The sequence below is a fragment of the Panthera onca genome, chromosome C1 (assembly GCF_046562875.1).
Source record: "Panthera onca isolate mPanOnc1 chromosome C1, mPanOnc1 haplotype 2, whole genome shotgun sequence".
Classification (NCBI taxonomy): domain Eukaryota; kingdom Metazoa; phylum Chordata; class Mammalia; order Carnivora; family Felidae; genus Panthera; species Panthera onca.
Window position 1 is genome coordinate 171,412,254 of NC_138346.1, and position 13,769 is coordinate 171,426,022.

General features: G+C 41.5%; 1 protein-coding gene across 7 annotated transcripts in view; it reads right to left on the minus strand.

The window, feature by feature from the left end:
* The window catches only part of NFIA (nuclear factor I A), a 370,701-nt gene that overhangs the window by 21,294 nt on the left and 335,638 nt on the right, over positions 1 to 13,769 (minus strand). The window contains exons 11-12 of one of the 7 annotated variants that reach the window (XM_078451850.2): positions 10,968 to 11,059; positions 1,637 to 1,774 (exon numbers count right to left, since the gene is read on the minus strand). The exons of 2 other annotated variants lie outside the window; for them this stretch is intronic. In XM_078451850.2, the coding sequence (XP_078307976.1) occupies positions 1,727 to 1,774; positions 10,968 to 11,059 (140 nt within the window). In that variant the 3' untranslated portion in view covers positions 1,637 to 1,726. Of the gene's footprint in view, positions 1 to 1,636; positions 1,775 to 10,967; positions 11,060 to 13,769 lie in introns of those variants that run through there. 4 more of the 7 variants (XM_060622375.3, XM_078451849.2, XM_078451852.2 and 1 more) reach the window with 4 other exon arrangements.

Genomic DNA, 13,769 nt, shown 5'->3' on the forward strand with positions numbered 1-13,769 from the left:
ATGAGTGGGGGAAATAAGCTAGGCATCCAAGTATTTTGACTCCTAGTCTACCAAGATGCACAGGTCCCTACTACAGTCAGTTCCCTTACTAGAATTTTCTATCATATGGTCCTTCCATCTCCCCAGTACCACTCCTTCCCCACCCCCTACCCCCGCCCCATAATGGCCAGGGATCCATGGAAGGGGGATTGTACATGAGAGAGGCAGGAGCTGTGTGCCATGAGAGCTGGCCTTAAATTTCCCCCAACTACTCAAGGCAACAGGACAGATACATTCACTTGGCCTATCCTGCCTTGGAAGGGAGCACTGAGCACGTTCTACTTCATTAAGGCAGCACTGTCGGGGGCTGAGGTTGCTCTTCAAGTTCATGCCTGGGCTGCAGCTCCGTTATCCCAACACATTCAGACTCCGGGAAGGGAGGGCGTGAGGGCAAGGAACACAGGGCTGGGACAGCCTGTCCTAATCCAGTGTCCCAGCCCCAACAGAGGGCTCCAGCTTATCACAGGCTCCTGTGATTCATTAGTTAATGTGTAAAGCATTTGGAAAGTGGAAAGCTAATTAGAAGTGCTAAGTTATTTCATCTCTGCTGTAAAGGAAGCAATGTGAAGCCTAAGGAAAAATTCTCATGCAAATATTTTGGGGAGGCGCGTGCGGTGGAATGTAGTTCAGTGAATAGGCTCCATTGAAAGGCTAGATCTCAAAAAGAGAGGCCACTGATAAAAGAATGTGCCTCCATCCTCAATAAACAAACAGGAAGGTAAACAAGTGGGTGTGAGAAAAGTGGACAGGAAGAATCACTGAGGACTCACTTGAGATCTTTGAAAATCTCACTTTAGACAATAGGCTACCGGCCTTAAGACTGTGTATGTCAGTGGGACCTTCAAGGTCTCAGGCTCATTAGAAAGCCTGGGAAAGCCTGTGTCCCAAAGGAACCCCTCCTAAATGTGAAAGCCTATTTTTTAGAGCTCAGAAACATTTGGTAAAGCAAATTCCTGGGGCATGGGAGTTTTCGCATGCGGTGGCTTTGGGGAAAGGGGGCAAAACCACCTGTATTGCCTTCTCGCCTCACAGTTCACGTAGCGGGGCCAATCAACTCATTTTCCTGTTCTCTGAACTCTGTTGACTCAAGCTCAGCAAAACCAGGCTCTTTTCTTTTGCAAAGGAAGCATCTGGTTCCAAGTCATAAAAGAGAAACCCAGAACCCATTGCTGACTGTTTGATAAGCACCTGGGAGGGCACATGGAGGGCACTGTTTCACAGAGTTCCCTTGCAATTACAAAGGCACATGTCCTCCAACTCAGTCTTTGCAGAATTCTAGTTTACCGGGAGAAAGCTGACCCAGCCCGTGGGAGCTGGTCTGCACAAAACTCCAGTATGTCTGCATGAATCCTGGACTCAGACAGAGGGCTAAAATGACATGATCACTACTCTCTCTCTCTCTCACACACACACACACACACACAGACACTTACACAGTATATATGTTTCTTACACACATGGGGCGCGAGTATAGAGGAAAGGCCCTGTAAAAAGACAAGCATCAAGATATGAAGGGAGTCAAGTGCAACAACAGGAGTTAAAAGCACATGAAACCCAGCAGAGAGTAGGAAAAAGGAGTATGTCAAATACTGTTAACGGTTTACCTATTATTGATGGCCCCTTCCTTCTTGGGGCAGTTTTGTTTAGGGAGGACAATGTAACCAGCCCATGGCAACAGATCATGATTTTAGCCATCAAGACAATTCTGTGCTGGCTTTCCCAGCATTCTGTGCTGCTAAAGATTAAAATGGAATCCAATTTTAGTCAGGCCTGAACAGAAATTTGCTAACAGGAAGCAGGGGAGGAGTATGGCAGGACCATTGTTTCCCTGATGTAAGAGGAATAGCGGAGAAGGATATGGGCATGATATCTGGAGCCGCAGCAGCCATTCTGCAACGAGAGGCACCAGGCATGAGGATGAATGGACAACATGCTGAGGATGGTGGAGTAGAACCTCTGAAAGAGCATGGGCTCCCGCTGGCATCATATAGCAGATGAAATAAGGCCAACAACCCACTCAGAATTTCACGTCAGGAAAAGAACTCTAATTGGCTTAAGCCACGCTCAAGTGGGTTTTTTTCTAGGAGGTAGAGGGTACTGCCTTCATTTCATAGATGAAGGCATTGAATTTTAAAGGATAATGTCCAAGATCACGCTGATGAATGGCATAGCCAGGATGTGAAAATAGGTCTATCCTCCTCTTTAATTCATATTCTTTTCCCCTTTCCCCCCCACAAAGAAATCAGGCCATGAGTACCAAATATGTTTCCCTTGGTATCTTGGAACTTCTGCCGATCAGAAGCATCATCATCAAGAGCCATCTAAAGACTGGGAATTTTGACAGCAATTCTGCAACCAAAACTAGGGTTTCCTGGCTTCGTTGCAAGGCTATCATCAAATTCAGACCTCACTCTTCTCAATTCTCTGTACAAATTCTCACCTTCTGTTTTCTAGCTTTCCTCCCACCTCATTTTTTGGCCCCCCTTTTCCCACGATCCCAAGGCTAATTTAACGGATACCAGATTTTTTACCCTTCTTCTTCCGTAAAATCGAATTATTTCCTATGCAGGCTCCCTCTTATCTTACCCTTCTCCGTGGCCACTGATCTCATTTTAATACTGAGAAGAGGCAAGTGAGGAAGGAGCCAGTATTTATTGAGCACCTATTGTGTGCCAAATCCCAAGTAGGCACCTAATTCTTTCAATAATCATCCATTTGCTGTAACTAAGCTTCCCCAAATCTTTCTGGAGCAAGGCAAAAACCAACCAAACAAAAAAGACTAACACCGCACTAACACACAGAGTTAAAGGTAATGGGATTACAGAAGCATAAGAATGGAGGGAGAAAAGGAGACCAGTATCTAGAACTGATGCCCTTACTTTGTCCAGAAGTGAAGTGTGTGGCTGAGGACATCTCAAAGGTGCTGCTAAATTAAAAACTGAAAGACTGTATAATGGGGATAACAACAATAATGGGTCTGCCTACTTAATGGGTTGCTCTTAAGATCAAATGAGAAAATAGTTTGTAATCCAGAAAATACCATTTAAATATGAGTTTAGTTAGGGGTGCCTGGGTGGCTCAGTTGATTGGGCAACTGACTTCAGCTCAGGTCATGATCTCACGGTTTGTGGGTTCGAGCCCCGCGTTGGGCTCTGTGCTGACAGCTCAGAGCCTGGAGCCTGTTTCAGATTCTGTGTCTCCCTCTCTCTCTCTGCCTCTCCCCCACTCACGCTCTGTCTCCGTCTCTCTCTCAAAAATGAACGTTAAAAAAATATATAAATATGAATTTAGTTATCAACCAAACAATAAAAGCTATCATTTGTTGAATGCTTAGTTGGAATCAAGCATTTACTTTCTCTACACCAACAGAACTAAGACTTAAAACAACCATTAGAGATCATATAATCATCATTCTACAGTTAATAAACCAGACTAGAAAAAATTGAATTACCAAGAAAAAAGAAAAAAAAATAACCAAAAAATGAAAACATATACTGCTTCTAACTGAAGGAATAAAGTTCTACCCAAGTTCTGAAAAGGAAGCCCACAATCTCAGCTGCTCTGCTATCTGGTCTCTGGGCAGAATCTAGCTGTTCTCACAGATGTGGACCAACATCATTAGTAAAGGTCTTTTTCCCAGACAGTATGACAGAATGAGCCTAGTCTTATTTTACAGATGCATGAACTAATAGGAAACTGGTCTTCAGAAAGACCAAGTGAGGCATCGGTCCTATCCCACAGGACACAATTCCTAGGCTTCTGATTCCTTGATGTAAAAGGATGAGTCAATCTTAGGCCATCTTAAAGAGAAAATGGTCAATAACTTTTCACTAATAGTAATTAACCATGCAGATGGCATTTGGGAAAGAGAAGTTTGAGAGACAAACCGGTTCAAATCCTGGCTACCTCAATGGCCTGGGACGAAGGTACTCTTCTGAAACGCCAGTTTCCTCATCTGTAAAATGGGGATAACAGCACCAATCTCAGACGACTCTGAGTCCGGTAGCAAGTTCAGGCACAGAACCTGGCACATGTGGGTACTTAAGACACAGTACTGATTTGACCAATAAGTCTTCTTAACTTCGTCCAAAATCAGAAGGAAATGAAATTTTGTCTGTCATTGTATGGGCTTGTAACTGAAATGCTCAAATTCAATTCTAACTAGAAAGGGGAAGCTACTTTTTTTTTTTTTTTTTTTTGCCTCTAAGAAATCTTAGTTTCCTGCCTTTGCAGCTCTCTGGCTGCTCCCTGAACTTCTGTGGGTACCCAACCTCCTACAGGCAGAAAGCACGGGGCAGGTTGGGGAGGAGGCAGAAAAGGCTTCAGCTAACTTGAGTGTAATCTCAGGTGACCTTGGTGCCCTGGGCAAGGGCATTACACAAGGAGGGGGAGTTTCTTAGAAATGAAGGGTGAAGGAGCTACAGGACATGACTGCGTATCTGGTTGGTCCAGAGAAGACAGAACTCAATAAACATGTTGCTCTTCCTAGGAGGGGTGAAATAAAGCCTTATCTACCAGCTCATGCATAGCATAAATGGGCAAAAATTAAAGGTAGGGGGGTAAAAAAAAGGGTGAATTACATGAAAACCAGAATCATATCATCACATCAAAATTAGATATGGATAGAAAAATGGTTTAGCCTTTCTGCCCCCTTCCACTCTTTGAAAAGTTCTTATACTATGGTCTCAAAGCCTCTTAGGCAAATTAGGCAAGTCCTATTGTAACTGGCATCACGCTGCATTATTAATGTTGTTGTTGTCATTACTATTATTATTATTTTAAATGTCTATTCATTTTTGAGGGGGGGGTGCAGAGAGAGAGGGAGACAGAGGATCTGAAGCAGGCTGTGCACTGACAGCAATGAGCCCTATGTGGGGTTCGACCTCACAAACCGTGATATTATGACCTGAGCTGAAGTCGGACGCTCAACCGACTGAGCCACCCAGGCACCCCACTATTATTGTTTTTTTAAACATCTGTGTCTTCTACTAGTCTCTGAACAACTTGAGGAGAATTGTTACATCCTACATTCTGTAGGTGTTGGGAATACTATAAGAAATGGTGAGTAAGCAAAGAAAGGAACTTATGAAGAGTTTTGTGGATTGCCTATGCTTTTGTCTCTCAAGCAGAACTTCAGGAATATGACACAGAATGTCAACAGATGGAAACGCTCTCCATATTCGCTGCCTCCCCACGTTCCTTATGCATCCCCACCAGAGGCAGACAATGGGTGACATGCCCATAATTTAGCCATGCAGGGACCTCTCTAGATCAGGTGGTTTCCAGCACAGTGAAGTGTGTGGCTTGTGCCTACGTTTATAAATTTCATGAAGCAAAGGCAGTGAAGTCACACTGCTCGCAGGCCGAGCAGCTAAATGATTTATTAAGCAAAGGTTACAGCACCTGTGCCTTTTTGTCAACAAATCAGGCCCATGCCATGCCAAGCGATTCTTCTAATAACCCAAATGGTAATTTGGTTTTAAATAGCATTTCAGATACCACAATTCTGTTGATGCAGAACAGTGATAGATTTGGGTGGCAGGGAAGAAATGCCTGTTTTTAATATTGTTTGCACTCATTTTTCATCTTAAAGAATTAGTTCTCATTGGAGTTCTGCAGGTTAAGCATTTTATTTGAACATTCTGATTAAACTAGAACCTGAATCAAAATGAGTTCTTTGCTCAGTCCTTCTGTATGGGAATTGGTATTTCTATTTATTACCTGATGATGAAATATTAACTTTTTCCTCTAAATAAATGCATCCTCTTAATGGCTCTCGTTTTCAGGGATCAGATTAAATTATGAGATGCAATTGAAATGGCCATTGGCTTTCTGCTATTTGAGATGAGAGCATGTTCTCTATTATATTATATCATTCAGTGGGCGTGCAGGGGACATTAATAGTGTCCAAAGTGAAGTAAAAACTCTATGCCCCAGAGACTTCTCTATACATTAATATCAACTGATCCTAGGACAAATTTGAAAAATAAGAGATTTGGGGTGGGACCAAGCGGTCATGGTGTCTCAAAACAGACGGATGTTCTGAAAGCTGTAGGGAGATGGACACCCCCTATTTTAATGAGTTACGAAGTGGGGGATGCAGAGGGATACGAGTCAAATAATGATAGTAGCAGAGGTAGGAGGCAAGTGAGGCAGAAGAATGGGACAGATAACTTGGCAGGAATGTTCAAACACAGCCACGAGCTGCGGTGAAATGTACAACGCAATTGCAAGATGGTTTGAAAGAAAATTAGCTCAAGGCAAGGCTAAAAAGAAGGCGATTCCATCTCAGTGAAGGGAGGAATTCACTGGAGGGAAAAAAAAAAAAAACAGACTGGAAGGGAAGGAGGAGAAAAAATGGCTTTCAATTATCCACGTTATCTTTCCCTACCAATCATTACAGATGATGAATTGGTGCAATAAAAGCCAATATTCAATTTTTCCAATTTACATGGAAAGAAGGCCATAATATATTGTTAAAGGGAAGAAACAGCAAGTTATCAAACGGGGTATGTAATATGATCTCATTTCTGCAATATACTTGTATGCATAGAAACAGTCCGGATGGATTTATATGGAAATGTTAACAGTAGGACTACAAGTGATTTTTATTATTTTTCCCATCTGTATTTTCCACAATTAACATGCATCATGACTGTAATGAGAGAAAGTCATTATTTTTAAACTTTCTTATGAATCATTTAGATTCAAGCAATGTATGCTGACTACCCACTATGTGCTGGGCATGAGAATCGGTACTTTGAGAGAGGTCAGCACACAATTACTGTGGATTTTGTTGATAAACTGCCTACTTTTCCTATTTGCTTTACAGAATTTCACGCTCTTCAGAGGTGAAAGGGCCATCGGAGTTTATCGAACGATTACATTTTAAAAGTTGTGGTGAAACACACATAACATAAACTGGACTGTCTTAAACCAATTTTAAGTGGACAGTTTAGTGTTATTCAGTACGGTCACGCTGCTGTGCAGTCATCACCACCAACCATCTCCAGAACTCTTTTCATCTTGCAAAATGGAAACTCCACACCCTTTAAACAACGACTCTCCATCCCGCCATCCTCCCATCCCGCAGCCACCCTGCTACTTTCTCTATGAGTCTGACTCCTTCAGGAACCTCACATACATGGGATCATACAGTATTTGTCCTTTCAGGACTGGCATCTTTCACTTAGCATGACATCGTCAAGGTTCATCCGTGTAGCATACTGCAGAATTTCCTTCATTTTTAAGGCCAGATCATATGCACTATACCACATTAAAATGGTGTATGCACAACAAAATGTATATGCCATATTTTGTTTATCCTATGTGTCTGTGCATGGAGACCCGGGTTGCTTCCACCTTTTGTCTATTGTGAATAATGCCAAGTACATGGGCGTACCAATACCTCTTCAAGACCTTGCTTTCCATCTCTTGGATATATACTGGTGATTAGATTTTAATACGGTCTCAGATTTAAAAGCAGGGAGCATGCTCATAGTATTCCAGAGCTGAGCATCAGTCAGTGTGGCTCACCAGCATGTGAGGCCTTCGTGAAGCACAATGGTTAGAGAAAACAGGCCTTGCAGTCAGCAAACTGGGTACAAATTCTTCCTCCACTTCTCACTGCTTATGGCCATGGGAAAATGAATAATCTCTTTAGGTCTCAGTTTCCACATATAGAGTGGAGATAATTATAGCTACCCTATTGGGGTGGCTGCAAAGATTAGTTGGGAAATGTACCTAAGGTACTTAGTACACAGAAAATGCTCAATGAATAGAAGCTCTATATAATTAAAGAATACTTTTTTAAAAGTTTTTGTTGGTTTTTTAAGATTTATTTTGAGAGAGAAAGAGAGAGAGAGCTGGGGAGGGGCAGAGAAAGAGAGGGAGAGAGAATCGCAAGCAGGCTCTGCATGGTCAGCACAGAGTCTGGTGTGGGGCTTAAACTCACGAACGGCAAGATCATGACCTGAGCCAAAACCAAGAGTTGGACGCTTAACCGACTGAGCCACCCAAGTGCCACAAGAGTACTTTTTATAAATAAAGTTCTTACTTTCTTTATAAACTGAAAGCTGCCTATTTAAAAGGCCTACACAGTCGTTCAAGTTCTATCTGCTACAAAACAACAGAGACCATATCTAATCTGTCTCCTATAAGTCAATGCTTCAGTTATGTTGAAGAGATTTCCACTGGGAACTGGTCTTTTGGAGAAAGGGACACCATTTGACCTTGCGTTTGTTCATGCATTTGTGTACCTCTTCTGCATTTGTAAAGCTCAAGTACCTGTTTGGCTGACCCTTCAATTTTACTTCTCTAAAGGTAGAAAGCAAAATGTCGTCTCTCCAGAAAACTTTTCTATAATTCAGTTAATACACATTTCATGCCTCATCAACAAAAGCATCAAAGGTAGAAAAAAATGCAAGCTCGTGTAGAAAATTACTAATCTGCAGGCCATGTTCAAATTAGGTCTTAAAAAATTCCTGTAAAAAAAGAAAAACCAGACTCACTTCTGAACTAATGTCTTCTCAAAAAGGAGATTATTTTTTAAGAATATGACCATTTTTATCTACATCTATACATGTCTAACACTTTAAATGGTTCCGGAAAGTAGTTCCTTTTTTTTTTTTTTAAAGAGTTAACATATACTCCTTAAAATTAAAAGATTTTGAGCATGGGGCACCTGGGTGGCTCAGTTAAACCAAGCGACCCTTGGTTTCGGCTCAGATCACGATCTCACAGTTTGTGAGTTTGAGCTCTGCATCGGGCTGGGTTCTGCATTGACAGCTAGGAACCTGTTTGGGATTCTTTCTCCCTCTCTCTCTGCCCCTCCTCTGCTTGCTCGCTCTCTCTCTCTCTCTCTCTCTCTCTCAAAATAAATAAATAAATAAAAATTAAAAAAAGATTTTGAGCATATCATTTTTACCTTAGGATATATACACACACATTTTTTTTAAATGACAACTCCATTAGTACAGTTTCTCATAAGACAATTGGGATGGTTTTCTTCAAGATGAATGTGGCAGGTGTAACTGTGGTAAGAAACATTTAAGCTGTTGTCCCCATGATGCCAAATATTTAACAGACACCAAAAAAAATTCAGTTCCAGATGCCAAAATTGGGTCTAAATGACATCATTCATCCAGATGCGTGGAGAATCTGGATTTTTAAGAATTGAATTTTTGTGGTCAACATCATGAAGACTCAGTTTCTGGGTTAAATAAGGCATTTGTGAAACAAAGCCTTTTGGAATATAACACGTTTTGATTATAGAGAAACAAATTGAAAGGAACACAGGGTACCATTTCAGTGCTATGAATCACAGATTGTATAAAAAAATACTATGTAAAGTACAAACAGGACATTTCCAAACTGCATATTTGAGGTTCTTAATGAAGTAACCCAAGCACTCTGGGGCTTCAAGAAAAGCAATCATTCAATATAGAGCCACTGTCCCCGGTTCCCCCCTCCCACTGAACTTGAACACATGAGCCAAAAGTACAAAATCAAATTTTAATGCATCTGAGGTAATTATTCAACTTCCAATTCACCAGTTAAGCATTTGAAGGTATAGGAAAATAAGCAATAAACCGGAACAATTTTATGGCAGGTCCAGAGTAGATGTTAATCTCAGAAGCCAAGGATATGCCCGCTTCAGGAGGAACAGCAGAAGTGGGAAATTCAAGAGTTAACCTGCTGCCTCCCCTTTTTGCTCCCCTTCCCCTCCCAGCTGCCTCCTCTGAGGCTGTACTTTCTGTGACCCCGCTTTGGCATAAGGAAGGCTTCAGATGCAATGTAGTTTCACCTGCACTGTCGACACAGCAATAAACTAAAATCCTTTACAGAGTGAGCAAATGGACCCAGGAAGGCAAATCTATCCCGTTGATAAGTATCTGGTCATATTCTTATAAACAAAGATGAGTAGTTACAAATTTGGCATCTGGAGATTACACACCCAGGCATATGCACAAAATATCCCAGGGAATTTTTTCAAACAACATGCTGAGAACCTCACAAAGAAGATACTTTATGTCAATTATGATAGTATATAGTTCCATTCTAATTAGGAAATCAGAGAGTAGTTCCTTTCCAAACTTTAATCTAATTCTATTTCACAAACTTCAAATATCTCTACATCTACTACCTTTGAACTCCAAAAGTCTCTCACTGTTTCTTAATGAACAGCAGCCATTTCAAAACTTCTAAAAGGGATTTCTTCTCCTTGACCTATACTAGGACAAAACACAACTGTCTACTGAAAAACAAGCTCTAGATGTCGTCGTACACTCTTTTCTCAATCACCTACCTCAAAATATGACATTATAGTCGCATATGTCCCCTCCCACCCCGCTGCACCTTGCTCTCTAGTGGCCAGCGTAACCAGTAACAAATATCACCTATTTCTGCACCAACACCAGCAACTTAATAGGACTCAGAAACCCTTTCTTTTCTTTTCTTTTTTCAGAAAGTTTGCCAGGTTCCTGGGGACCCTATAGTGAATACAGAAGAGTGGCTGGTTCCCCCATTCCCTGGATGCACTCTGATTTTAACAGCAACCAGAGTGGACTTTTCCGGGTAGAGGTATACTTCCATCTGCTTGCATGTAGAGAGACCAGAATTCCTAGACAAGGAAACACACGCTATCTAGCACCGAGAAACCTTTCTCGCCACCGCAAAAGGAGTTCTGGCACAGAAGCCTTCCTCTTCTACCCTCTCGATACGAGAAACGAAAAATCGCAGACAGCGTTTTCCACGATTTCTGAGAACACAGGGAAATGTGGCTGTAGGGCCAGGAAGGTTGGGGTCAGGAGGAAAGGGGACCAAACAGGGGCTGGGAAATGCAGCCTGTTGTGCCAAAAGACGAATTACAATGCACCTGATGAATAAAACAAGCTGCACCACATACAGAAAAGATGAGAGCGGCCCACCTGTGTCTGTTGAGGGATATTTACAAAGCTTGGATCCCGTGGTCCAACACTGACGAATCGGTTTGCGGGGGAGGTGCTGGGTGTCGAGTAGGCTGTGAAGGGAAGGGACACATGCGTTCAGGAAGCAGCACGAGATTGCACACACAAACAACACCAAAACACACAGTCTCTGAGCCTACGCAGCTGATTAACAGGGAAATGTGCAAACACTGTAGCTAGCAAAAGGGATCTGGCTAGCAAGGGCATTTGAGACAGTCATAAAAGGGAAGGGGTGTTGGCTTCTAAAGACTGTTGGAGTAAAACGATGTCAAATTGGTGCTCAGATGAGTTCTTTTCTCCTTCCGTCATACAAATTAGAACATGCAGGACATTTTTGCAAACTATACTTTCTGAGTTAAACATGAGCTCAGGAATCAGAAAGAGATATCCTAGTCCTTACAGCACAGGGAGAGAGAAATTAGGTAGAAAGGGGGAGGAAAGCAGTTCATTTTACAACCTTGCTTTTCACACTATTGCATTCCCCAAAATCATGAGACATTCCTGTGCCTCTATAGCTAAATACTGAAGAGGAGTCTTTATAGAAGAAGTTAATGGGTTCTCCAGAAAGTTGGTGGAAAACCATTTAGAACCAGCTGTCTTTATAGGTCCCAGGAGAGTGTCTAGAATCTCTATGATGCACGAAATGTGCTTAAAATATTAATATTTGGGGGTGCCTGGGTAGCTCAGTCGGTTAAGTGTCCGACTTCAGCTCAGGTCATGATCTCACAGCTTGTGGGTTTGAGCCCTGTGTTGGGCTCTATGTTGACAGCTCAGAGCCTGGAACCTGCTTTGGATTCTGTGTCTCCCTCTCTCTCTGCGCTCCCCCCTCTCCCCCCTCTCAAATATAAATAAATATTTAAAAAACATTAACATCTAGTCTTCTGAGCCTAGAACCTTTCTGTTAAAGGTACAAACTATCAAGATCCTGTGTAAACCAAGCTATCACCCTGGAACCACACTTCAGTTTCCTATCCTTTCACAGTAAAGTTTTGTTGTTGGTTTTTATATATACAGAACTGTATATATATTTTGGGTTTTACATTTATATTTGAGAGCTTCACTCTAGTTTAGTGAGAAAAAAAACTCAGCGGCTTTGGTGTTTTGTTGGCTTATAAATCCAAATGTGCATTTGGTCCTTTGGTGTCCTGCAATACCCTTCTCTATCACAAACTCCCGATATTTATTCGCATTCTTTCTTTGTACTAGAACTTTTAGATAGACTCTTGCTTCATTTCAAATCTGTTAACAATGCTTGTAAAAGGGGCCAAATTTTTTGAACTAACTCTAGACACACACCATCTAAAAGATGAAAAGGGTCTTCAATTTTGAAAAAGCACAGATAACTGAGGGAATCATACCAAATCCCTTTGCCAGATTTCTTTTTTCCTTTTTGGCATCATCTGCTTTGTTTTTGATTTTCTGTTTTACAGAAAGCCACTCGGACTTCTTGTTTCTTTTGTGAAGCACAAAAGATATCTAAAGATAAAATTTCCACCAGTTTGGCTCAAGTCCTGTTGGTGATCTTTGGTAAGAGCTAAGTCACCCCCACCGATCTGTGATGGTCACATGGTGTGGCTGTGTTAAACCAGCATGGAACAGTGGATGGACATGAGGATCCTCTAATGTCTAATAATAAGAAAGTTTTGTTGTAGTATTTGTTTTAGAAGGATTTGTCCGGTAATAGCTTTATATAAAACAATCTAGATGTATGATGTGTTATACTGTCTAGTCATGTGAATCTGCTGATTTCCTTCCCAGCCCATCCAACGTTAGACTAAATTGAACACAATGGAAAAATACCTGTCGATGTAGCCTTTCTGTATGTACCTCTCACTCACTGGTATGGCAGAAATTTAAGTTTTTAAAAGTTCAGTAAAAGAATTTTTGTTAATTGCTTTATTCAGCCTATTGCTTTGCTTCGAGATGGTTTAAGAAGTTTCCATAGAAAATTATTATTGAAAATGATGGACTATAATTACCTGGTAGTGAATTTACCTGCTCCTAGGGCATAAAGAGGATGTGGGAGAGATAAGGAGGAAGCTAGTAGATGAAATAACCTGTCAAACCTCTCAGTGGTTGGTGGGGGAGGGGGGCGGGGGGAGTGTTCCTCCACACGTGAATAGAATGGGAGGGTGAGAAGGAACAATAAAGGTATGAGGAGTATGCAAAAGGTACGAGACTAAGTGATCGATGACAGATGCAGAGATCTGAATCCTAGAGAACTGTGTGTGCAGGTCTGCACTGGTCACAACAGACACACCACAGTGCTTTTGCCGCACTGGTGACTTCAGAAACAAGCACGCTGACTGATCCCAGGATTCATGTTTTGTTTGTTTGTTTGTTTGTTTGTTTGCTTGCTTTTACTAAACCCGGAAAGGCTTGCACTCCATTCCATTCTCTATTGTTTGCCAGACCTAAATGGTGCCATTTGGAAGGTTTAGCATACAAATAATTTAGCCACTCAAAACTGCTAACAACTGGCTATTCTTTCTTCTTCAGGCATAGAGACCAACTTTGAATTCTCAATTTCAAAATATCCCAGAAGGCCTTTAATGCTTTCATAGGCATCCTAAAACTGTTTCAAAGTTTAGTCTGGTCTTTAAAACAAGGGCAACAGTGAGAGAGGTGGTAGTGTGTTAGCATTAAAAAAAAAAAAAAAAAAGAGAAGGAAAAGAAAAGAAAAGAGAAGAAAAGAAAAGGAAAAAAAAAAAGGATATTACAACTACAAAAACCTGGGAATCTCTGAGTACCCAAGTCATCAAA